The 24,775-nt window shown below is 43.3% G+C and overlaps 1 protein-coding gene across 7 annotated transcripts in view; it reads left to right on the top strand.

Moving 5' to 3' along the window:
- The window catches only part of DNAJC3 (DnaJ heat shock protein family (Hsp40) member C3), a 59,614-nt gene that overhangs the window by 25,926 nt on the left and 8,913 nt on the right, over positions 1-24,775 (top strand). For all 7 annotated transcript variants that reach the window (XM_053310143.1, XM_053310148.1, XM_053310145.1 and 4 more), the window contains 5 exons: positions 14,626-14,778; positions 15,328-15,509; positions 17,595-17,714; positions 20,007-20,112; positions 20,199-20,319. In XM_053310143.1, coding sequence (XP_053166118.1) covers positions 14,626-14,778; positions 15,328-15,509; positions 17,595-17,714; positions 20,007-20,112; positions 20,199-20,319 — 682 coding nt within the window. The remainder of the gene's footprint in view (positions 1-14,625; positions 14,779-15,327; positions 15,510-17,594; positions 17,715-20,006; positions 20,113-20,198; positions 20,320-24,775) is intronic.

A 24,775-nucleotide genomic window follows, 5' to 3' on the forward strand; every position in this document is an offset into this window, starting at 1 on the left:
TGTCTTCCCTTCCTAAATCTCTTATTCTGAAGAGTATCGGGAGGTTCCATTTAGCTATTGTGACTAATAGCTATTGATAGACAAATGTGTGGAGGATAGGTTGTGCCCTCTTTTTAAAGCTAAACCAGTGGCCACTATTAGCATATGTTGTTTCTGCTTTGTGTGAAGAAGTGTTTTTCTTTGTGCCAGTGCAGACAATACATCTTACTGACCTATCTCACCATGTACTGTGGAATTCCCAATAATCCAAAAACCTTTGGTTTACGATGAGAGTTAAGATGCCTTACATTTTCACTTGTGCTCTAAAAAGAATGAAAATTGCAAGTTAAGGTGCTCATTTTAACTTCTGTGCCATATAAGCTGTAAAGACTTTGTACAGTCTTTGGCTGAGAAATGAGCGTCCATGCACCTACACTTTGGTCACCTTCAGACATAATGCCATACTGGAGTCAGCTGTGCCAGAGGTTCAGGTTTGTGGTCATTAGAATGTGTGAACCTGCAGTGAACCCAGTTTCGTCACCGAACTGACCCGAGGTTTTCAACCCCAAACTTGAATGTGAATCTTTGGATCCACTTGAGTTTTGCTGCTGAAACCTTGGGTCCAGAAGAGACATCATGTCCTGAGATCCATCAGGCAGAAATTCATCCAACTGAAATACCAAGGCAAAGTGTGGGTGTGGGCCTCTCTTCTAAAGCTATCATATGGCAGACTGTACAAAGTCTTTACAGCTTATACAGCACAGAGGTTAAGATGGGCACCTTAACTGGTAATATCCATTCTTTTTTAGAGTGAGAGTGAAAATGTAAAGCATCTTAACTCTCATCTTAAACCAAAGGTTTTTGAATTACTGAATTTCCAGGTGTGTTAAAAAGGAAAATCTGATTGGACACTATGGGAAAGAGCTTACCCAACCCACGGGGTTAAACTTCTGATATTGAATGCCAAAACCTTAAACTAAGATAAAGTCACACTCCCCCTGCCCCACCTGAAAAAACACAATTAAATGAAATTAATGGATTTAGTAAAAGTGACATTGTGATGCCATCTAACGATTATTCAGCAGTGAATGACACAGCAAGAAGTGGGTAACTTGTGTTCACTTTAAAACTGTACTTCACTTTTGCTTTTTCTCAAATGCACACAACAGTGATAATTTAAAAAAACAAAAACAAGTGCTTTAACAAATGTCCAAAACTACAGATTTTGTTCCCAGAAATTTCCCATAAATCTTAGTTCTCCTGCTTGATTGCATTTCCTTCAGTATGGTGTTATCAGCAAAATAGTGGTAGGCCTTAAGCCAATCTGACTAATACAGTATGCCTTAACTCTCTGAATTGCACCTTCTACCATATATAGTGACTCATACTCTATGAGCCTAGAGAATAAAAGCCCCCCCCCCTCTTGAAACCCCTACTTTTTTAAGGGAAGGAAACCTATAGGAGCCCTTATATACACTTCTTTCTCTCCTTCCTTCACTCAGGACACGCAGGCCTTGAGCAGCAGCCCTCCACCCACCTCTCCAGGGCCTGTTCTCTGGCTACAAGTAGAGCTCTGAGGAGGGGATATGAGCTCTCCTGGCCTTGACTCTTCCTCTTTTAATATATTTGTGTTATGTTTTAATAATACTTATTAGTGCCTGTCTCTCTTCCCTCTGTCTAGAAAGTAGTATCTTTTAAAGCTTGTGCACAAGTGACATAGCCTCTGAGCTCTAAGTAGATTTCTTTCTTTAAGCCTCAGGCCTCCACTTAATGGTTAATGGCTGATAGGATGATAGCTTACTCAAAGTAATCTCATTGAAATTAAAAGTTCTAGTAAGAACTAATCAGTCTACTTTTCATTATCTCTACAACTGGACTAATTTTGGTCCAAATCAGTTCCCACTTGAACCTCACATGTACACATGACCACCATCTTGAATCGGGGTGGATGACATCATCACAAACGATGCCATTGAGTGTTCCTATGTGCCCCTACACCTGTCACAAACTTGGTTCAAATTGGTTAGGCAGTTCACAAGTTAGCCCAGTTGCGTCTCAAATGTTCACGTTTCTGCCATCTTGAATTGGGGTGGATTACATAATCGGAAAACACGTCGTTGAGGTGTCCCTGTGTATTACTCACTACAACTGTACCAAATTTGGTTCAAATCAGTTAGGTAGTCCACAAGTTAGCCCACTTGTGCCTCAAACATTTGTGTCCACAATCTTGAATTGGGGTGGATGTCATCACAGACTAGCCACTGAGGGGTCCCTACAACTGTACCCGGTTTGGATCATATTGGTCCAGGCATTGTGAAGTTGATTGGCTTGGGGGGATGTGCGTTCGCGCACACACACTCTCTCTCTCTCTCTCTCTCTCTCTGTGCCGGGTGATCTCAAAAGCCTACTGGGAAGTAGGCTAAAAAGGACACTGGGCATTCCTTAACATGTTTGTCTTAATTTCAGTAGGATAACTTTGAGTAACGTTCCTCAATATGTCAGTCGCTATCTCTTTCTTGCTGTATTCTCTACAAAGTAGGAGAGGATGGATTATTGGCATTTTTCTTTTAAATGTGCAAACAGATCTTATGCCTTGTGGAATGCTGTGGCTAGTGCCAGATTCTTTGAGAACAACATGTGTGGGTGGGATGCTGGTGGGTTTGCCTCACAGGATTTTATCATGGTTTTCCACTCACATTTTTAAAAGGTCCTTTCCATTAATCTCCCCTCTTCGGCACCATTTTTCAGAGATTGTTTAACTGTTCCCTCATTATATGGAAGTAAGTCCCACTGAATTTAATGGAGTTTACTTCCTGCTAGGTGTGCGCATAGAATTGCAGGTTCGCATGCATGTGTAAAAACAGGCTGAGCTCCCTTAGCCCAGTCTTGCACATGCATGAGAATAGCCTCAACATTTGTGTTGAAAAAACACTGCCAACACTCTGAAAACTAATTTTTGGGAGTTAAATACTTAAACTGCTGTATCTGAGCCATTTTGCAATGGATTTGCACCAAATTTGGAGGAGTGGTGTCTCCTGACCCCTAGCTGAGGTGTGCATGAATTTGGAGGGGTTGGTCGGATACATTTGACTTCAGAAGCAATAGAATGCTCAGTGCTTATAATGGTGGAATGTTGAAAACACTCTTCATCATAACTATACTGGCACAATTGCCAGCATAATGAGTGCATATGTCCCACCCAAACTGTACTAAACTGCAGTCTCATAACGATGGACATGTGGAGTGGGGTTCACCGTGGCATTTAAATTGCATGTGAGGGGTGGTTTATATTAACTAACTCTTCCCCACCCTCCCATGTGGTTTTGAGGCTCTGGGCCACTGTTCCAGGTGGTGATGGGATGTGCACTCACCCCCTGCAACACGTGGAAGCGACCAATTGGACGTAGTGTTCAAATTGTCTTGGTGTCCAGAATTTACTGCTGGTCGGCTTCATTGGATCGTTCTGAGTTCTGGTCTCGCACTCATAAACTGAGAATCTATATGTACCAAAACGTGTGGTGGGGGTGCAGGGTACTCAAATTGAGTCCATTTATTTCAAATGGATTGCTAATATTGATGCAAAGATATTAAAAGGGAAAAATTGCAGTTGATGGAAGTGGGAAAATAAATTGAGTCCACGCAGAGAAAGTTCAGCTGAAATTACTGGGACAAATTAATAGTAGTTCAGTTGCAAATTATTTTCCTATGATCAGGACCAAAGTATAGCAATGGTGATAAAGATATTATTTCCCCTCAGTTTGCTGTAGTTTTGTATGCAAGCAAACCGTAGACTGTTGTCTCTGATTTTAATGTTGTCTCTGTTTTTTTTTCTTTTTTTTAAAAGAAGTCTGCCATTCCTCCAGTCCCTATATATGGCACTCATAACATGTTTTCCCCTTGAACCCCAGAGTTCCTAAGGTAACAGATCTGCGTTTATAGAGGAAAACTGTCTGCCCTTAGTGTGGGTTCACCTTTTACTGCAGCTTGGCTGTGAATCAACAGTCTCTTTAGGCAAAAATTGCAGGAGTGCTAGTTCCTGCCTTCATATCCACAAACTGAGTCATCTTGTGGAGTGGGGAGTGATCCTGCACTTGCAGGACCTACCCTCCATCTCTGAAGCTCTGCTGGCCATGTCCTGACACACTCACTTGGCGGAATGTGAGAACAAGTGCTATGTATGTGCAATGGTATGTGTGGCTGAGAACTCTGGGCCAACCAAGGTTCCTGGTCGTGCATACCGTTCTACATGCCTAGCCTACTCTCCTTTTCTTCTCAGTATGCAGAGAGTGGGGCCAGTGAGTGTGACCCTTCTCCCTCTCAACATTATTATTATTTTTACATTTATATCCCGCTCTTCCTCCAAGGAGCCCAGAGCGGTGTACTACATACTTGAGTTTCTCTTTCACAACAACCCTATGAAGTAGGTTAGGCTGAGAGAGAAGTGACTGGCCCAGAGTCGCCCATCTAGTTTCATGGCTGAATGGGGATTTGAACTCGGGTCTCCCCGGTCCTAGTCCAGCACTCTAACCACTACACCATGCTGGCTCTCACATGTGGATATAATGTGAGAACAGGTCTAGGGTTTATGCTCACAGTTGACTTGCTCCAAGCCCTGCCTATATGTGTAAACAGCTGGAAAGATGGTGAGGTTAGGACTACTTAACAGCTCTCTTACAATATGCACATCTCATTTGTTTAACCTTCATATCTCAGCACCTCCTGTGGAAATCCTGTTCCAAAAACTTGGTCATTTATAATGTTAATGAAAGCACAGGGTGTTTTGGTAGCCTCTGGTCAGGCTCTGCCACTGTAACCTCTATTAAATATAGTACTGCATTTTCTCATGGGGATGCTTCTTTAAAGATGAAAACTTTATGAAGGAAAGGGTATGAATAGCATCGCTTAGAAGCTTTCTTGAGCAAATACTGTAGTTTATTGAGTAAAGATACAGTGTACTGTCTTTCAGGCAGAATGAGTCTGTTGCTTAGATAAATAATCCTGTCCCTTCAGAAGTAGGGAATTAGAAACAGGAGGGTGGCTTCATCAAGCAGTCATGCTGCTTAGTCATCCACTTCAGGTATTTGGATGACAATACTGTGCTTATTTCTATTTAATGTGGAAGGGGAAGTTTGTGTGGAAAATGCTTGTAAGTGTCTTTTCTAGATGACTTCTGAAACTTGTGTGTAATAATCCCACTCCTTATCAGCTGGCCTCCAGTGGACAACAGAGAGCAGAATTAAGGATATCCTTGTGATTAACAGGAATCTTTTTTTGCACCACACAAGTGAATCAGTTTTGTGAAGCAAGACTAAAATATCCGTGATGGCTGCATTCTCACAATTGCAGCAATCCTGGTTAAAGAGTTAACAAGGATTGCTTTGCCCCATAGAGCTGGTTGTGAGAATCTAGATTTCCAGGGCAATCCTGGTCAAATTGCTGTGGTTAAACCATGTTTAACCAGGATTGGCAACTCTTTAACCAGGATCACTGTGATTGTGAAAACGCAGCTGATATGATGTTATATGACTCTGTCAACTTGCACCTAGTGGTAGCCTCTGTGTGATTGTCTTGGGAGCATGCAGGGCCGCTCTTGGCTTGGCTGTGCCTGCAGTGGAGACGGTATTTGTGTGAACTGGCATATTTACGCTGGATAGTGTATACACAGTTACAAAGACTTTGATTATCTTTAGGAAGATCGTGGAGTTTTCAGTGACTGTGAATGATCCAGTCCACCTGCTCCCATGTGGGCAACCCTGCATGCTCCCGAGTATGCATTAGAGTGGGTGCTGCTGTTGGGTGAGCACTGGCCCATACTTTGCTCCTGCATTTTTATTGCTTTAATAATGGCCTGTGGTTCATTTGAAGAAGGAAGAGGCCCAGCATTGCACTAGCAGCTGGCTCTTGTTAGTTGTTGGGCAGCTTCTGGACATGTGGAGCTGCCAGACAGCTGCAGTTTCCCCCAGTCTGTCCCTGTATCTCACCACGAAGAAGGCAGGCATCCTACCTGGAAACCACTCCTGGAGCCACAAATAGAACACTTATTATCCCTTTTGTGGTGTTCCACTAGAGGCCAGCAAAGACTATCCTTGAGACTACCTTGTTGGTGCATTGGATATTTTTGTAGTGTGTGAGCTTGTTAATGTACAATGTTTATTGCATTTTATTTATTGAAAACATATCTATTTTATGTAAATGCTAAGTGACAGGAATATACACATTTATGTGTTTGATTTTAATAAGATAGGACAGATTATTTTCTCTGTGAAGTAAAATGATCTATTGTCCATCTTCACTTATTACATATTTTCCTTTTAAAATTTTAATTCAGATCTTTAAAATTGGTATTTGAAGAGATGTAAAAACTCATCTAGACCAATCCTCTAAAATGAATTCCTCTGTTTTACTTGTCTGTCTTTATTCACTTTACTTACTGAATTTCTGTTTTCCTCTGTTTTAACCTGTTCTTCAAAAAAAGGTTTTCTACTTGTTTTCTAATCCTAAGGGACCATTGGCCCAATTCAGTGACTGAACAAATCATAGTTTGTTGGACTATAAACTACCAAAGAGGCAGCAATGAGTTTGTGTGCTCCCTCCTCCCCTTTCCTCCTCCCCTCATGCACCAGCTAAATGGAAAGCTTCCTGGTTTGTTAAACTACAGTTTCTCGTGATGTCCAAAACAAAGACACTGTGGCTTAAACACTCCCTAGAAACCAGGCTCTCAGTCTTTGATCTGGTCCTGGTTTGATGTCTTAGTTTGAAAGGCTAGTTTCCTCATTTGGATATCATGGGAAACTAGTTTAACAAATCAGGAAAGTTCCATTTAGGTGGGCAGTTCTGAGTGGAGGAAGAGGATTATTATTATTACTATTATTATTATATTTATATCCCGCTCTTCCTCCAAGGAGCCCAGAGCGGTGTACTACATACTTGAATGTCTCCTCACAACAACCCTGTGAAGTAGGTTAGGCTGAGAGAGAAGTGACTGGCCCAGAGTCACCCAGCTAGTTTCATGGCTGAATGGGGATTTGAACTTGGGTCTCCCCGGTCCTAGTCCAGCACTCTCACCACTACACTACGCTGGCTTGAGTGCATGAGCACATTGCTCCTTCCCCGCTTGTCCATGCTGTGGTCTAAATTGGTCCATTCTCTGTTGCTTCCCCCCAGCAGAACTATAGTAACCCTTTACCTTTTTTGTTCCTTTTGACTTTCATGGAAGAATATTCACAGCATTGGCCCTGTCCAAACTTATCAGCTCAGCACTAGAATATTCTGGGTTCCAAGTGAACGGTCCCCCAGCTCTTCTAATGTGTATGCATGGCCTGTTTCCAATACAGAGAGCCTAAATCTCATGTGTGTTTTCACTCATGCTGTCACCAAACACAAACCAAAACACATCCTAAAATAATAATAATAATAATAATTATTATTATTATTAACAACATATTTATATATCACTTTGCAATAAAAAGTCCTCAAAGCACATCACAAAAAGGAATGAGAAAATGGTTTTCTGTCCCCAAAGGGCTCACAATCTTCAACAAAGGAGACACCAGAGGGTGCTAAGTTGGTTTGACTGGGCAGATGTCCATTCAATATTTCTGCTCCTGTTAAGGCGTGTATAAACAGGTTCTTGGAGCATGTGCAGAGGTGTGATTCAGATGAATGCCCTCTCATGTGATTAAAGCCCCATCAGGTGGGGCTTTTCCAACTCTTTTGAGTTTTAAAAAGGAAGGCAATGCTGGGGGCACAGACAATCTTTGGTGGCAGCCCTTGGGGGTGGGAACGAGGGCTGGGGCTAACGCATTGTTTTAGACTCCTAAAAGGAGGTCTTCTCTTCATTATATTATTATTGTTGCCTAATAATTGGCTGGGCCTGGCCTGGTACAGGTATGTCTTGGGTTGTCCAGAGATGGGGAGCAACTCTGGGGTAGTTATTCCAATGGTGGTGGAGAATTGATGAAGATACGGTGCTGTTAGGTCAGTAGGCCATTACAGGGGAATGGAAATCAGGAATTTAATTGCAGTTTTCCCTTCCAGCAGGCCTACCACCTCTTTGACTTTGAAGAGCAGTGCCAAAACCCACAGAACCTCACCTTGTTACTTTGTAATGCCAGGTCAGCCCAAAATAAGTCTGAGATCATCTATGACTTGATTATGGATGAAGGAGCTAATCTGGTGTGAATTGCAGAGACCTGGTTGAGAGAGGCTAGTAGTCCACTTTGGTCACAGGTTCTCCCAGTGGGTTATTCCAAGGTGGAGCAGATGAGAGGATGTGGGTGGGGAGGTGGGGTGACTGTGGTCTATAAGAACAACATCTCGTTTACCAGGATCCCTGTCAAGGAATTGGCCTATTTGAATGTGTGCACCTAAATCTAGGGACCAAGGATAGACGGGGACTTGGTTTACCAATCACTCCACTGCCCACCGGAGTCCCTGACTGATCTGGTTGCAGAGTTGGCATTGGAATGGCCCAGGTTGTTGATGGCAGGGGACTTCAATTTTCATTTCGGGACTGGGTTGTTGGGAGCGGCTCAGGCGATCATAGCAGCTGTGACAACTGTGGGCCTATCCTAATTGATTTACAGTATGGACCGATGCATGAGTCTAGTCACATGCTCGATTTGGTCTTTTGCTCTGATCAGGGTAGTGTTCCATGGATGGGGACTCCTATCTTCTCCCCATTGTCATGGACATATCACCATCTGGTTAAGGTAGGATTTGCAACCACAATCCACTTCTGCAGGGGTAAAGGACCCATTAGGTTGGTCTGCCTGAGAAGGTTATTGGGTTCAATAGGATTCCGAGAAACCTTGGAAGGGTTTGAAGTTGGCTCCGCTCATGGTTCTGTTGATGCTCTTGTGCAAATATTGAATAATGGATTCACTAGGGTGGTAGACACAATAGGTCCTAAGTGTCCTCTCTGACCTGCTTCATAGTCAGCCCTGTGATATACAGAAGAACTATAGGAGCTGAAGCAGCGAGGAAGACGACTAGAGTACAAGTCAAGGAAGACACGGCATGTATCCGACAGATCACAACACAGCACATTTGAAGATCTATGCCATGGCAATGAGGGCAGCAAAGAAGTGGTTCTTTTCTGCCCCCATTGCTTCCGCAAATTCACATCCAGCTAATTCTAGGGTTGTAGGGGCTAGTTTATGCCCACCCCCAAACTTGGAACCATCAGTCACTCTCTGTGATGTCTTTAATGACTTTTTTGTGGATAAAATCTTGTATTTGGTCCGAACTGGATACCACAGTTATTGCAGAGTCTACTGTAGAGGTGTCCAGCAACTCCTCTTATGGGATGAGATTGGATCACTCTCAGTTGTGACTTCTGAGGATGTGGCCAAACTACTTGGTCTGTGTGTCTTACAACCTGTTCTCTTGACCCTTGCCCAACTTGGCATATTTCACCTGGTAATCATATTATCAGAGAGGGTCTGGTAAATATTATGAATGCTTCTCTGAGGGAGGGCAGGATGCCTCCTTGTCTTGAGGCTACCTTATTTGAGGAAACCTGCATTGGGTCCCTTGGCTAATTACAGACCTGTTTCTCATCTTCCATGGTTGGGCAAGCTGATTGAGTGGGTGGCGGCTTTTCAGCTCCAGGCAGTTTTGGATGACACAGATTATCTAGACCCATTTCAAATTGCCTTTTGGGTGGACTAAGGGGTTGAGACTGCCTTGGTTGGCCTGATCAGCATTGACCAGGATCAGCAGTGGCTTTTTATCAGCTTCAGATGGTATGTCAGTGACATCCATTTTTCGATGTAAATGACCTTAAAACAGTGGCGCATCTGCTGGTAACCTCTAGGCTTGACTTCTGTAATGCACGCTACGTGGGGCTAGTCTGGAAACTACCGTTGTTATAGAATGTGCTAGCCTGACTGGTCTCTGGATCAACTCAAGGGGATCATGTAACACTGATTTTGAAAGAACTGCACTGGCTGCCACTATGTTTCTGAACAAAATACAAAGTGCTGGTTGTTACCTTTAAAAGCCCTTAACAGCTTAAGGACCCTAGTACTGAAGGTAATGCCTTCTTTGTCATGAACCCTGTTGCCTATTAAGATCATCTGGAGAGGTCTGTTATGGTTGCTTCCAGCTCATTTGGTGGCAGCTTGGGGCCAGGCCTTCTCTGTGGCTGCCTTGGGGCTCTGGAATATGCTCCCTGTCGAAATAAGAGCATCTCCTTCTATGTGTACTTCTAGGAAGACCCTCGATGCACCTGTTTTTCTCAGGCTTTTTAACTGAAAGTTTAAACCTTTAAATGTGTGTTAATCTTCTGAGTGTATATTTTACATTGGCTGCCTAGAGATGCATATATCAGGTGGTATAGGAATACGATGGATAGCTTGATAACTAAAGGCTGTTCTGACAGCATATTGGGACGTCCTGCAGTGATGTCAGGATAGGTGAGCTCCAGGCACAACCCCATCCTCCTCACGCATTGGGGCTCATATTCTTTTGAATCAACCCTGTATGTAAACTTATTCACATGCATTCCCAGCAGCGTATGCTTAACTGAATGACCACCTGTTCCCTTCTATCCCACTGTAGCCTTTGAGAAATCCCTGTAAATACAGCGAACCTGTCAGCAATCTTACTTCAAATTCTTAGTCCCAGTACAGAGAACCTTTACAGAAGGCTGTGGTCCTGCTACCTCCATAGTTCTCAAAAAGCAGTAGCCTCACTTGGCTCCAGTCGACACTCTGGTGCGACTGGAGCAAGAGGGTGCTTTGATTCTGACTAGGTGCCACCTTGCTACTTCGAGCACTCTGATGTCAGATTGGTGCCGGGTAATGGGAGGAGAGGCAGAAGTGTTGGCTGAACTGAGTTCAGGCACCTGCTTGCTCTTGTCCTTTCCAATGACTCTTTGGCATTATGATGAAGACGTTTATCCCAATGCATGTAGTGGACACTTGCTAGTTTTGGGGACAAGCGGTGCGTCCTAAACATGTAATATATAAGCACTGGTTTACGTGCCACTGTAGTCAATATAACTTTGTTCAGTTTCGCATGAGGGCTGGTTTCACATATGCAGAGTGATCGCTTGACAACTGCAGCATCCAATGATCACTTGAATGAGCCATTATAGATCAAACGCAACACCTGCCAAATCGCATGCATTCATAAACATGGCTTCATTTTTCAAGGTAGGGGTGTGTGTACTGAGCACTGAATAGGGTTCTCAGAGTGACTAAACATTAGAAACCAAGCAGAAGGATTTACAAAGCCTAAGCTTTGAAATGTAGCGTTTGTTTTCTGAATTATCTGTTTCTTTAAAAAGACTTTCAGAATTTGATTAAAAGACTTCTAATAGTGCCTGGTGGTGTTTTATGGATTTTTTTTAATGTTGCACTGTGGGCTAGAAGATTGGTTAGCTATGAAAAACGGATAAATTGCCCAATTCCAACCTTGGAAATAAACAGTAGAGATGCAAGCTGATGAAGCTCAGTATGACGAATTGTTGCACTCAATGCATGTAGCTGTGTTTTTGCCTTAACAAAGCAACTAAATTCATAAACAAATATGAATTGCACACACAAATTATTTTTATAAGCAGTTTGACCACTTGTATCCCATCTGTTTTTATGTTGGTGTTAAACCACTAATTAAGCTGTACTAAATGATTTTTTTTATTACCTACATTATCTTGCTATAGGGAGGTCGCTGCAGTATATTTTTATAGTCACAAATTCTGCTGGCATCATTATTTTTATGGCTAGAAAGCTTTAAGTTGACAAATAGTCCCTATCATGGTGGTGGCTTCTTAGTATGGCCTTTTCCAGAAAAGGGTAAATTTTGTGAGCAAGACAGGAAGTCACTAAAACCTATATACCCATATATGATTTAAAAATAGTAATTACCAATGGATGTGAGCAAACTCTCTGTATCATGTAGCAATCATACAGACTGGACAGCACTGGTGACCTTGGAAGGAGGACCAGGATTTCTCCTCAACTGTAATGGAGCTGCCCTGGAGAGAGAGAGAGAGAGAGAGAGAGAGAGAGAGAGTGTGTAAAAAAAAAAGGGGGGGTTCTCTTTCCCAGAGTACCTCTTAATATAGAGTGGTATATGTGAGGGTCTACTTGTTTGTTGATTATGGGCAAATAACTTCTCCAAGTAATATCCTCTCATGATAAAGAAATGTGACACCTTAAAATCTATTTTACTGTATTGTGAAATCGCCTAGGCCCTTGGCATGTACTTCTCACATTAGTGTTCTGCTGTTTCTCTGTGGAGCTTGGGGTGGGGATGGAGGTGGTGGGGGTGGGAATCATACAACTTTATCCTTGCAACAAACCTGCAAGGGAGGCTAAAGTGAGAGATGATGTGCCTCAAAGCCACAAATTGGACTTCATGAAAATCCTGTCTTCAATTCCAGTTAGTGCCATCTGAAATCTACTACATCACACTCTATCTGTGACTCTGTCCTGATTCATACATTATCATTGTGTCTGCTTCCACTATCAAGACCAACTCCTTATACATTTCATGAGGTTGCAGCTTATCCCCTCTACATTGGGATCTGATCTGTAGTTATGTCAATGAGTTCTGGATGCGGACCCGTTTTTAGATGACGACTTTTAAGTCAAGATGCTTCCTCATAAGTTGTGAATAAAATTTGTAATGTGTTTCTACAGGCCTGCTTGTGAGCAGAAGCCACTTAATACGTTAAATTTATCCATGTATACAGATCAGAAGAGAGAAAAACAGGTCTCTTATGCCACATGTATGTACATTGCAAAAATATGGGGTTGTTTCCTGAAATGTGTGAAGAAATGCAAGTACATTAGAGCTTCTTCTGGGTCCTTGTTATGCTTGTGTCTTTTAGCCAAATAGATGCCAGAATTATTCTTTTCAGATGTCACAGCTGTTGGAATTGGATTGAATGAATGAATGAATGCAGAAACTCAAGACAATCCTGTGTGTTCATTTGATTGGCCATTACTTGTCCTACCTAAAAAAAAACTTAATGCACTTTTTTTGGGTATGCATCTTCTGCCTCCCTTTATTTTGACTTGCACTACACCACTAGTATTTGAAAGGTATAAGAAAGATACATGGCTTTGTTTCTTTTTCTGTTAACACTCATGTGTTTCTGTAATCTTGATAAATATATTTTAATGGATAGAAAGGATAAAGAGTCCTTTAAGAATTCAGGCTTCATCTGTGAGTCATGTTTATCATGACTCACTTCATCATAATCATGTTTATTATTTTGGAAGTGCCTAAAATATACTTGGCATTGGCATTATGAACAGAGACAAAAGTGAGAAGGCTCCTAGCCTCAATATTTAGGGTCTAAATATGAATAGCCTAAATACTGTTAGGTAAGCTTGCAACTGGGGCTAATATGCTTTTAGTTTTTGAATGCAGTAAATAGCAGATGTAGATCAGGGCCTTTGGCGGCCAGGGAAAGGAAGGGTTTAACCCTCTGCTCCCACCCTGGTCTTGATTCAGATCTTGCTTCCTTTGCAGATGCTATGTGCTGGGGTGGGGGCTCTAAATGGTGCCAATGATCCTTCCACCCACCCCCCAGGGCAAGTAACAGCCACGGGGAAGAGGGCTAATCCTGAATGGGATTGTGGTAGGGACAGGGGATTAATCCTCCCTCCCTTCCCCTTGTCCATGGGGGCCTGGCTGCTGTTACCTGGATTAAAACAAGCACACTAGCTCTAATCAATTGATTGAAGTAACCTCTAATTTGACCTTAAAATAGGAATGGCAGTAACTTAAGCCTTTTCTCTAATTGCTTTGTGATTGTTTTTGTTCACCAGGTAGCTTTTTGTTCACCAGGCTTGGCCATTCTCACACTTGAAGTAAAAATGACCCCCATCTTTGTGTTCCTTCCAGTGGCTGTTGCTGGTGTCTCCCTTGTATTTCTTTATTAGACTGTGAATCCTTTAGGTACAGGGAACATCTTTTCATTCCTGTTGCTATGTAAGCCACTTTGAGTTTTGTGGGGGTGGGCGGGTTGTTTGAAAACTAGCATAGAGATGGTCGTGTGACTTAATTCTTCAGACAGTCCTGCTGAACTCTTTGGGGAAAGTATCTTTTGAGTGCTATATATGAGAGAAGAAGATTGTGGCTGCACTCCCATGCAGAGTGAGGCATGCTTAAGTGCACTGGACATCATCTGATGTAGCACTGCATCTGATGTAAGACTGTGTGTGTGGGAGAGAAGGGGAGAGAGAAAATGAAAATGAAAATATTGGGACTGGTGGCCAAATCTAGAACTCAGTTGAGAATTGGCAGCAGAGAAGGGAGGTCATGGTGGTGTCAGGAGATGCGGTATGAGGCAAACAGAATAACCAGTTCCCATTCAGCACTGGTTACAGGTACACCAAGCTCATTTGGGGACTATTGACTGCATAGAGAAAACTGCCTCTCCATTGACATGAATGAGGAATTGTTGGTGAGGTCAGCACATCCGCATTACAATTTTCTGTTGCTGCCGCCTTGGAATGCTGAGTCAATAATGGAATCCTTGTCTCAATTAGTTTTCAAAGGGATTCAAGGGCATCGTTTTGCCTTGTTCCGCATGCTACATGATGGGTTATGGAAATCTTTGGTCTCGGAGTGTAAATTCTTGCTGCTGTTCTGTTTTTGTGTGTGTGTGTGTGTTCATGTTTGCAGCTCCAATCTAATCCTAGTGATAAGGAACAAACAGAAGCTCGCACCCAGCTGATGAAGTCTGATGAGATGCAGCGCCTCCATTCCCAAGCACAAGCTGCATATCTTGAGGGGGATTACTATACTGTTATCGGTTTCTTGGATGAAATTCTAGATGTAAGTCCTGGAGGGGAAGCGGCTGCCAAGAAATAATGTGGGTTCTGCTGGTGGTAGGTGAGCAGCTCCTCTGAAACGAGGTGTGCTTTGATACCTCATGAATAATAGCCCCAGATCGGTCTGGCCAGAGATCAGGTATCTTAGCAAGCAGCTATTAGGTAGTGGCATGGCTGAAATTCCACTGATAACTATGATCTCAATACACTAATTTTGGCTGGTTTTGAGGGGTGGGGGAAACCCAAGCTCTTAGTCCCTGTTGTGGAAGATATCTGAACATTTTGGGGCAAATTCCACTGAATCCTTCAGTATGAGGAGGACTTCCAGGTAGGCATAGAACTTGGTTCCTCCATACTGTGGCAGTCTTTCTGCTCCTATTGCATTTGAATGGTGTTTGTGTTTGCTCTTTCTCTCTTTCTCCTACTTTGAAGAAGCTGTAATCCCCTCAGATAATGTATGTATGGACAGAAGTTTGCCTTACGTTAAGAGTGATTCCTCTCAAAGAAATACAGGATGCGGACCAAAGTCTCGCTTTCACTTTGGTTTCTCAAGGTTTGTGTTTGGGATGCAGAGCTGCGGGAGCTTCGAGCTGAGTGTTATATTAAGGAAGGAGAACCTGGGAAGGCTGTGAGTGATTTAAAAGCTGCCGCCAAACTGAAGAGTGATAATACTGAAGCGTTCCATAAAATCAGCACTATATACTACCAGCTAGGGGAGCATGAACTCTCCCTAAGGTAAGATTACTATTTTCTGTAATGGTAAACATGTCCTCTCGGAAGCATTAATGCTCTTTTTTTTATTTTTAAGATTTATGTTGGGTGGAACTATGCATTACCATGCCCAAAGTGAAACCCTTATTTCCTGGTATATAGGCAGAGCTGGTATTAAAAGAGGCACCCTTTAGAGTGGTAGCTGTTCTATATGTAGCAGGGGGAGGGCAACTATGCCAGCATGGTGTAGTGGTTAGAGTGCTGGACTAGGACCGGGGAGACCCGAGTTCAAATCCCCATTCAGCCATGAGACTTGCTGGGTGACTCTGGGCCAGTCACTTCTCTCTCAGCCTAACCTACTTCACAGGGTTGTTGTGAGGAGAAACTCAAGTATGTAGTACACCACTCTGGGCTCCTTGGAGGAAGAGTGGGATAGAAAATGTAAATAATAATAATAATATTCAACCTCAGCACAGCATTTCTCCAATGACTGTTGCTGGTGTCTACCTTGAGTTGCATTTTAGATTGTGAGCCCTTTAGGGACAGGGAACAAACTTGTTGTTCTGTGTGCACTGCTCTGAAAAGTGGTATGTAAATGTATTTTTTAATAAATAAAAACATATTTATAAATATAATAATAAAGAATTTTATAAGAATGAATAGGATGAATATCTTTGAAGAATAAATAAGATGGTTCCCTGTCCCAAATGGGCTCACAATCTAAAAGAAACACAAGGTAGGCACCAGCAACAGCCACTGGAGGGATGCTGTACAGGGGCTGCATAGGGCCATCTGCTCTCCCCCTGCAAAATATAAGAGAATCGCTGCTTTGCTCAGTTAGCAGAATCACTGCTTTAAAAGGTGCCTCTTTTAATAAACAACAACAATTATAATAAATTGGGTAAAAATGGTGAGGGAAAAGACCTGTTTCTATTGTAATAGAAGCCTTCCCACCCCCCGGCCCTGAAGGTGCCACCCCCATCCCATCGCTTTCCCATTAGCAAGTCTTACTTTGAGCTTTACTCTACAAAGCAAAACATACACTGATAGTGCTGTGGAAACAATACTCCAATTAAAAGGTAGTAATAGAAACCAAAGGGGGATGTGTAAGATTGCAGGCTGTGAGGTCAAAGACAGAGCTGGGTGGTGTGCAGACAACCCTCCTCCAGATTTTTTGAAGCCCTTCCTAATCCATCTAAGCTGGTTTCTGAGCTGTTAACCTGCGAGCAGCTCTGAGGACCAGCAGCCTTCCCTTTGTGAAACCAACAAACCGAGACCCTTGCAAATCTCCCAGAGGCGCCAGATCCCGTGCTAGACAGTACTAAGACGTATTGCTCTGAATGGAAACATGAGTAAGAAACTTCTTTCCATAGAGCCATTTTGCACAGAGGAGGGGTATCCTTCTTCTAAAACGAGTGTAAAGCTCTGATAGATGTCATAGGGCTGATAGGTCAGGAAAGATCTGATAGCAGCCTGAGTGGACCTGCAATACCCCCACCATGGTATGCTGTTAAAAATAACCGCCAAAAAACAAATTGGCCAACTAAATGAAAAAGAAGAGCAGCTCAAGATCGCACAGTAAGAAAAATTATACTAATCCAAAACTAAACAGATTTTTTAAAAAAAGCATTTTGAGGGGGGGCCAACTGGGTCTTTCATACGGCACCACATCTGAAAAGACCCCATTCTGCTCTTCTGATGGCATTGGAATGCAAAGCAGAGCTCACTGATGACCTCAGTGAATTAATAGGATTCTGCATAATCCTCATGTGTATTCCTACTACATGTAATACATTCTGTTAATAATGTTTACTAGCCATAAAATGTTCTTGGTGCACAAAGAGCATTACTACTCTTGCTATTATTGCAATCATCCTTACATCTGATAGACCATTAGTTTGCCATTTTACAGATGGAGAGGTAAACCAGAGAGAGTGTACCTTGGCAAGGAATGAGAGAGAGAGCGCGCGCGCACACACACACACACACACACACACACACACACACACACACACACGGAGCAAGACTGGAAGCCCTGGGTTCAAATCAAGCACACTGCCCACAGAACCAAACTGACTCTCTCTTTGTCCTTCTTTCCTCTGTGAAAAGTGAAGTGCGTGAATGCCTGAAACTCGACCAAGATCACAAGGAGTGTTTTTCTCACTACAAGCAAGTGAAGAAACTTAACAAGCAGATTTTGTCAGCAGAAGAGCTCATTCAAGAAGGCAGGTAAGGGTCTAGTTGTCCACTCTGAGGTATGCCTACCCCAGGTGTTCTCAGTGGTATTTGGCCATGGTGACTGAGGATGGTGGCAGCGATAGACTGGGGATGGAAGCTTGAGAGCCCCAGGTCTACTCAGTTGTGGAAGAGATGACTCTGGACAGCCTCCCAAGTGAAGGCAGAAACTCCGATAGGTATTAAGCAGCATCTACTTTTCCATCTGGCTGGGAGTTTTATAATGCCAAATACCAGATAAATAAAAGCCTTGCTTACACCTTTGCTGGCTGTGCTGTCTTCTACCATCTTCCTGGTGTTTCACTTCAATTCTATCCTTTTCATGGTTTCCTGATATATATTTATTATTCTGCTCTGACAGAATGTTTTATAGTCTCGCTATCTACTTCTTCATCATTCCAAACTTAAGGCATTTTGTTACAATATAAATCAGTGCAGGTGCTTTCTGTACCAGATATCTTCAGTCCCTACCCCAAACACAAGTGACAATTGAGACATGTATTTCTGCATGCTTAATTGCCGTTCTCTGCCTTTTGAAGAGGCAACTTTCAAGGCCAGTTCTAAGCATCTAGAGATTTTGGATGACGTGTGGGTGTGATTCCTTTACTAGCATAGACATGGAAAGGGCTCCTGCTAGCAGAGTTGGGAAGTGTGCTTTAGCAGTGCAGTAGAAATGACAGAGGGAAGCAAAGCTTCGTGATCAGTCCAGTTGCTGATAAATACAAAAAGGAAATCGATTGGTTTTGTGAGTAATTAGAGAGGTTTACTGCATGGCCTCTGTGGAACACTTTATGTAGTTATTCATCTCCCCAGTAAATTAAAGTGTCAGGGCTGTTAGTTTTAGCACTAAATGCCATCTCTTATTTAAAACTGTATTTTAATGTCTCAGCATTTTAAATGTGGAGATCACAGCATATTTGCAAATAAAACGTTGCAGCTGCCCATAAATAAATCTTCATCAGGATGTTAGTGGCTAGGGAAACAAGACCACACCAAAGTATTGGGAGGCTTGAGATGGGCTGTGAACAGGATATGTTCCAAATGTCACAGTACAGTGTAGCCTACACAGAACAAAAGCCGTGAAACTTCACACCATGTCGGGGTGGAGAGAGAACAAAGCTTTTTCCAGGGCTGATGCATCCTTGTGCTTATGGCAGATCTGGGTTTTTTTTGTTTTTTAAAATGATACTCTGTGCACAGCACGGAGAATTTGTGCTGCTAGGAGCATAGGGGCCTCCTTCTACCGACTGTAGGGCCATCTAGCTCAGTATTGTCTACACTGATTGGCAGCTGCTCTCCAGGATTTGGGGCAGGGATCTTTTCCCACCTTACCTCGATTTGAAAGACAGAATGAGGACCTTCCGCGTGCCAATTTTTTTTTAATGCTCTTCTTCTGTCCTATGCCCCCATCCTGTGCTGTATCTAGGCACTACGTACATGGCATCTGACTCTGGCTTGTACTAGTCACTATGTGGGAGTTCCTCCATGATTGTCCTTCCTCAGAGTCTTTTCACTTTCAGAAAACAACTACAGGGGGCAGGGAGTGATGTGGGGTAGGGTGGGGCTAACTCTGCCACAACACTGATTCCACAGTGCAAATTCCACCTCCCCCCTCCAGCTGCTGGCATGGAGAAGAAAACCTACAGGCATGTTTATGAGTGTATGGGTGGATAGGGAGTACCACAGCTCTTATCTCTGTGCCAGAAGATGGTGAATCTAGCACCATGGCTCAGCCTGCAAAGAGGGGTCTCATAGAAACGCTGAGACCAATTAAGGTGCTATGTGGATACACCACCTCCAGGTTTACAGCAAGTATGGTTCTTTATCTGGCTTAGCTGCTAAAGTGAAACTAACTGACAGAGCTTCTCCAAACCTCCATTCTCGGCCTCTTGTCGTCCTGTGCTTGGGCTGTACCGCTTCAGATTGTGGGGGGTGGGATAAGATTCATAAGATTGAGTGCTACTCCACCAAAAAAACCCAAATCATTCTCCATTGGAATCGAGAATGTATGGAGGAGCATTTCTTCACATGTAGTCACAAGTTGTGCACCCGGACATAGGTTGATCTCCTCCATGAAAACTAGGCTGTCTTCATGAAATGAGAGAGTTTCTGCTCTGGTGGAAGTCTTCAGTGCAAGCACTTCTGTTCTCTTGCATTTGGAGTGCACATCACCCCGTCTCATAAAAACAGGAAGGGAGAGCAGCATAACTTTTATTTCCCCCCAGATCTGAATAACTGATGCCATGAGAGGCTGTTGAACAGAATACTCTGTCATACTGTCAATAGGTACCAAGATGCCATTGATAAATATGAAACTGTGATGAAAACTGAGCCCAACATTGCTGTTTACACCACTCGTGCCAAAGAGAGAATCTGCCACTGCCTCTCAAAGGTGAACCTTTTGTTTAACCTTTGCAGTCACTTAGTGCAAACAAACAAAACAAGCACTGACCTCCCTTGATCATCCCCTTTTTCTAGAATCAGCAGTCGACAGAAGCCATCACACTTTGCACTGAAGTTCTGCGACTGGAACCAGAGAATGTGAATGCTCTCAAAGACAGAGCTGAAGCATACTTGCTAGAAGAACAGTACGAGGAAGGTAAAATAAAAATATTGAAGAAAGACAAATCGTATGCATTGGGGTGTCTCTGCTTTAGTGAGAAACCAGCAATATTGAGTAGCCTGTTTTCTCCTTTTGAATCATACGGGATGAATCTCAGCAGGAACCTCTGATTACTAAGGACTTTGGTGTATCCTAATGTACCTTCATTTTGTGCAGTCAGGCTGCGGTGGCAGTACACTCATTGCATTCTGTAGAGATGACCTGTTCCCCTCTGAGCTATAGCTCTGTGAACTGAGCAAAGGGGCACCTTTTTAAAAAGTGGTGATTCTCTTTATCGGGGAGAGCAACTGGCCATATCCATCCTCAGCACAGCATCCCTCCAGTGGCTGTTGCTGGTGTCTATCTGATGTTTCTTTTTTAGATTGTGAGCCCTTTGGGGACAAGGTAGCTATTTTATTCATTTATTAATATTTATGTAAACCGCTTTGGGAACTTTTATTGAAAAGCAGTATATAAATATTTGCCATATTTGTTAAAGTAGCACTGACACTTTGCAGCAGTAGCCAGCTTTGTGGTGTGGATTGGCTTGTGTGATCAAAAACCTACGTCCTCTCCATCCTTCCAGTGATTTTTGCACTTAAAACAAAACAAAACAGCAAATGTTTATGTAAATGTTAAAGATGGGCAGTACACCTCAGGCAAGGAAGGGAGGGGCAAGAGAGTGAAGTTAGTCAGTGTTTGAACTGCAAATAGGTATATCTGCCCAATGCATCTAATTTTTAACTATTAAATGTTAATACCGCCTAACCCAGGTGACTCTAGGCAGTTAAAACCACTAAAAGTCAGGCCAAAAAGGTGTGTCTTTAGAGCTCTTTTAAAGGCTAGTAAAGATCCCTGCTGTCACAATGTAGTGTGACAGTAGGGAAGCAACTGGGCTCATTCTGTAGAAGAGAAGCAAAACTGCAGCAAACCCTATTTTAATGAACATTTGTATGCATCCTTAACTGGCTGAGAATGCATGAAAACCTTGACAGAGTGTTGAATGGCGCACAGTGTAGGTCCCCTCACCTAATGAGCCCTGGGGATTTCATCATACAAGTCGTCATAGGGCAGGAGTGGCCATCCTGAGGCTCTCCAGTGGTTGTTGGGCCACAACTCCCATCATAACTGGCCATGATAAATTATGACTGGGGATAATGGGAGTTGTAGTCCAACAACCACTGGAGAGCCTCAGGTTGACAGCCCCATCGTAGGGTTTCTCATTCTGTTAAACTGGCTTTGGGCTTGATCTGGTTTATGTATCTCTACCATCACAGTTAGAGCCATTAAGAGATCAACATTCTGGCTGGTTGAATGGTATAAAATGTAAAATACCAGTTTCTTATGTTCATGCTGGGCTTGTGGCACAGTGTACCCTCATATTCTGTGGTGAATGCAGCATGAAAGGTGGCAAGGAATCTGCCAGGCAGCCTCTGTGGGGCAAGCAACGAGTAGGGACAACCCAGTTCTAGATCGGCAAGATTTCCTACGACTTGGGAAACCAGATTCAATGAACTGAGTGACCTTGAGCCAGTCTCAATCTCTCTCTCTCTCTCTCTCTCTCTCTCTCTCTCTCTCTCTCAGCCTTACCTAACTTGCAGGGTTGTTATGAGGATAAAATTATGGAACGGGGTGGGGGATGCTATGTATATGGTACTAAGTTCCTTTGGTTGTGATAAAAAAAATGTAATCAATATGAGTTGGGCTTGTCTGTTTAACTTTGTAGAGAAAAGCCCTGAAGTTTTACTTTTCTGCTCTGATGTAGCCATTGAGTATGTCTGATGGGCATGAACAGTCGTAGCCTGCTGGCTTTCTAAGTGGATGGCTAAAATGTTAACTTGTCAGTGGCAGGGAAAGTGCTTTAGTGGCATCACAGGAGGGTGCTCAGCAAGACTGAAAGAGAGGTCTGAGCTGCACTTTGTTGGTGGATGGATGTTCAAATCACAGGGCATTAGAAGTCCTCTCTAAAACATTTCTTCTTCAAAAAGGAATTGCATATAGTCTCTAAGTGATATAAATTAGTCACTAGCTCATCCCGCCTTGCTCAGAAAAAAACAAAAAGATAAATGTAATGCCTACTGAAAGAGAGCAGCTCCTGGAAGATAATCTGATGCAAATACTTTGTCTTACTTAGAAAAGCTTGGAGCCTTAGATCCATAATGAGCCATTCTAAGATTAGAAACAGAGAAACCAGAAAAGACTCATTACGTAGGAGGTGCACAGCAGACCCTGGTGAAGGGCATGAAAACTAAAGCCTAAGCATTCCATTTATTAGCTGATAGCAGTAATTCAATTATGCAGAAACACCCACCCACCCCGCAAACTTCCTATATTTGCTTGCATTTAGTCCACTTGTAGATTAAAGATACTGAGCCCATTCTCACAACCAGCCCTACTTGGGTAGGGCAGGGCTAACCCAGGTAGGTAGGGGTGGTCATCTGGGGTCCCGAGACTGCTCCCCTGGGTAGCCCCGATCAGCTACTCAGGTTTAAAGAGAGGTAAGAGGACATCCCTTGTGGTCATGTAAATGACTTCACTGGCTGTTAGCCTGATTTAGGAAGCACTGGTGCAATGGGAAAAGCACCAGTACTTCTGAAAAGTTTAACTAACTCAGCTGCAGTGCTGACTCAATGTTTTGGGCAATTTTCAATGATCTCCCCTTCCCCACAAGCTCTCTGTGCCACCCAAAAATGTCTACCTGAGAACTGCGTAGCCCTCTGGGAAATATTTCCAGGTGACACAGAAGGCTTTCAGGGGAAAGGGAGATCCCCCCCCACCGCCTCTCCTCTAACACACACTAGCACTGGTGCAGTGTTAGGCTGTAATTCTTCAGAAGCACTGGTGCTACACTGGTGGTGGTCTGGAAGTAGCAAGCATGAATTGCCCCTTTTGCTAAGCAGGGTCTACCTGCTTAGCATTTGAATGGGAGACATGCAAGCACTGCAAGATATTCCCCTCAGGGGATGGGGCTGCTTTGGTAAGAGCATCTGTATGCTTGCATGCAGAAGGTTCCAAGTTCCCTCCCTGGCATCTCCAGATAAGGTTGAGAGAGACCTCTACCTGCAACTTTGGAGAAGTCACTGCCAGTCTGTGAGGACAATACTGAGGTAGATGGATCCATGGTCTGACTCGGTATAAGGCACCTTCCTATGTTCCTGTTCCTGTATTAGTCAGAATGTGAGTGTGGAGGACCCGAGGCCTAAACCTCTTCTTTTTGTAAAGACAGTCATCCCTCGCTAACCATGGGTTTCCCAATTGCAGTTTTGTGTAGCCGTAACTGGGAAATTGTGGTAGGTCTTGCCAACCGTGACTTGAGTATCTGCGGTTTGGCAAGACTTTTTGTCAAAAAATTTTTGGGGGATGGGGTGATTTTCAGGGGTTCCCCTCACTCCTCTTACTGACTCATGGTGATTGGGAGGGATTCCCCCCCTCTTTTACTGTATTTTGTGGCCCTTTTGTGACTGCGATTCCCCTAAGCCCCTGTTTGCCATTTATTTTAAGGGTTTGCCAATCATGAATTCGCCAGTCGCGAGGTTTCCCCGGAACAGAACCCTCGCTGTTGGCGAGGGATGACTAAAAGACTTATTGTACATTTCTTGGCTATTCATTGTATCAAGAAAGCTGCACAGGGTCAAAAGGTCATGGCTTCTGTTCAGCAGTTTCATTTTTGAGGGTAATGAAATGTGCTGGTTTTGTTTTGATGTTGACTGGGGAGATGTGAAGAAACAAGGCCTAAGCCTCTTCTTTGTGTAAATCTGATTCTATGATGTTCACTGTATTACGAAGAACTGAGCTGGGGTCAGAGGTTTGCAGCTCCTGCTCTATAGTTTGTTTTGAGCGAGAAGAGTTTGACACTAAAAAGATTGGAGGGAAATGGAGGTTTGATTTTAGTGGTCATGGTTTGAAAAATGGAGGGAACTTAAGTTCTGTTGATTGGTTTGTTTAAAAAATATGTTGAAGGTACAGTTTGCATAAGTACAGTTTGGAGTGTTAAAAAAGAAGTTCTTTGATGTGGTCTCTGTGCTCAGCACGATTGGGCTTTGCGCCTGCGCAGAGACCTCATCGGAGTCTTTCCAAACTGAAATTCTTCTTTCTGAAATGGTTAGTAGCCCTGCCTCCTGTGGTGCAGTACGCACATGTCCTGGCAGTCGTCCTAGGTCTATCTTCGTCTGTCAACAGTTCAACACCTCTGTGAGTTGCTCCAAGCTGAAAACCAAAAAGGAAAAAGAAAACTCCCTTTATTAACCTTTGTAGTTTTACTCCCCACTTCTGTGTTTTTAGTTACTCCTGCGTCCCCCCTCCCCTTAGGGCACTGGGTCTAGGCCTTCTGGCTTTCTTATGGCCAGTAAGGTCACTTAAATTTTGTGTCCTGTGCAGGGCTAATTTCCCCATCACCACCGGACATAGTCACTGTCTGTTTTGCCCCATCGAGGCCCACAAGGTCAACACTTGC

The sequence above is a fragment of the Hemicordylus capensis genome, chromosome 3 (genome assembly GCF_027244095.1).
Source record: "Hemicordylus capensis ecotype Gifberg chromosome 3, rHemCap1.1.pri, whole genome shotgun sequence".
Classification (NCBI taxonomy): Eukaryota; Metazoa; Chordata; class Lepidosauria; order Squamata; family Cordylidae; genus Hemicordylus; species Hemicordylus capensis.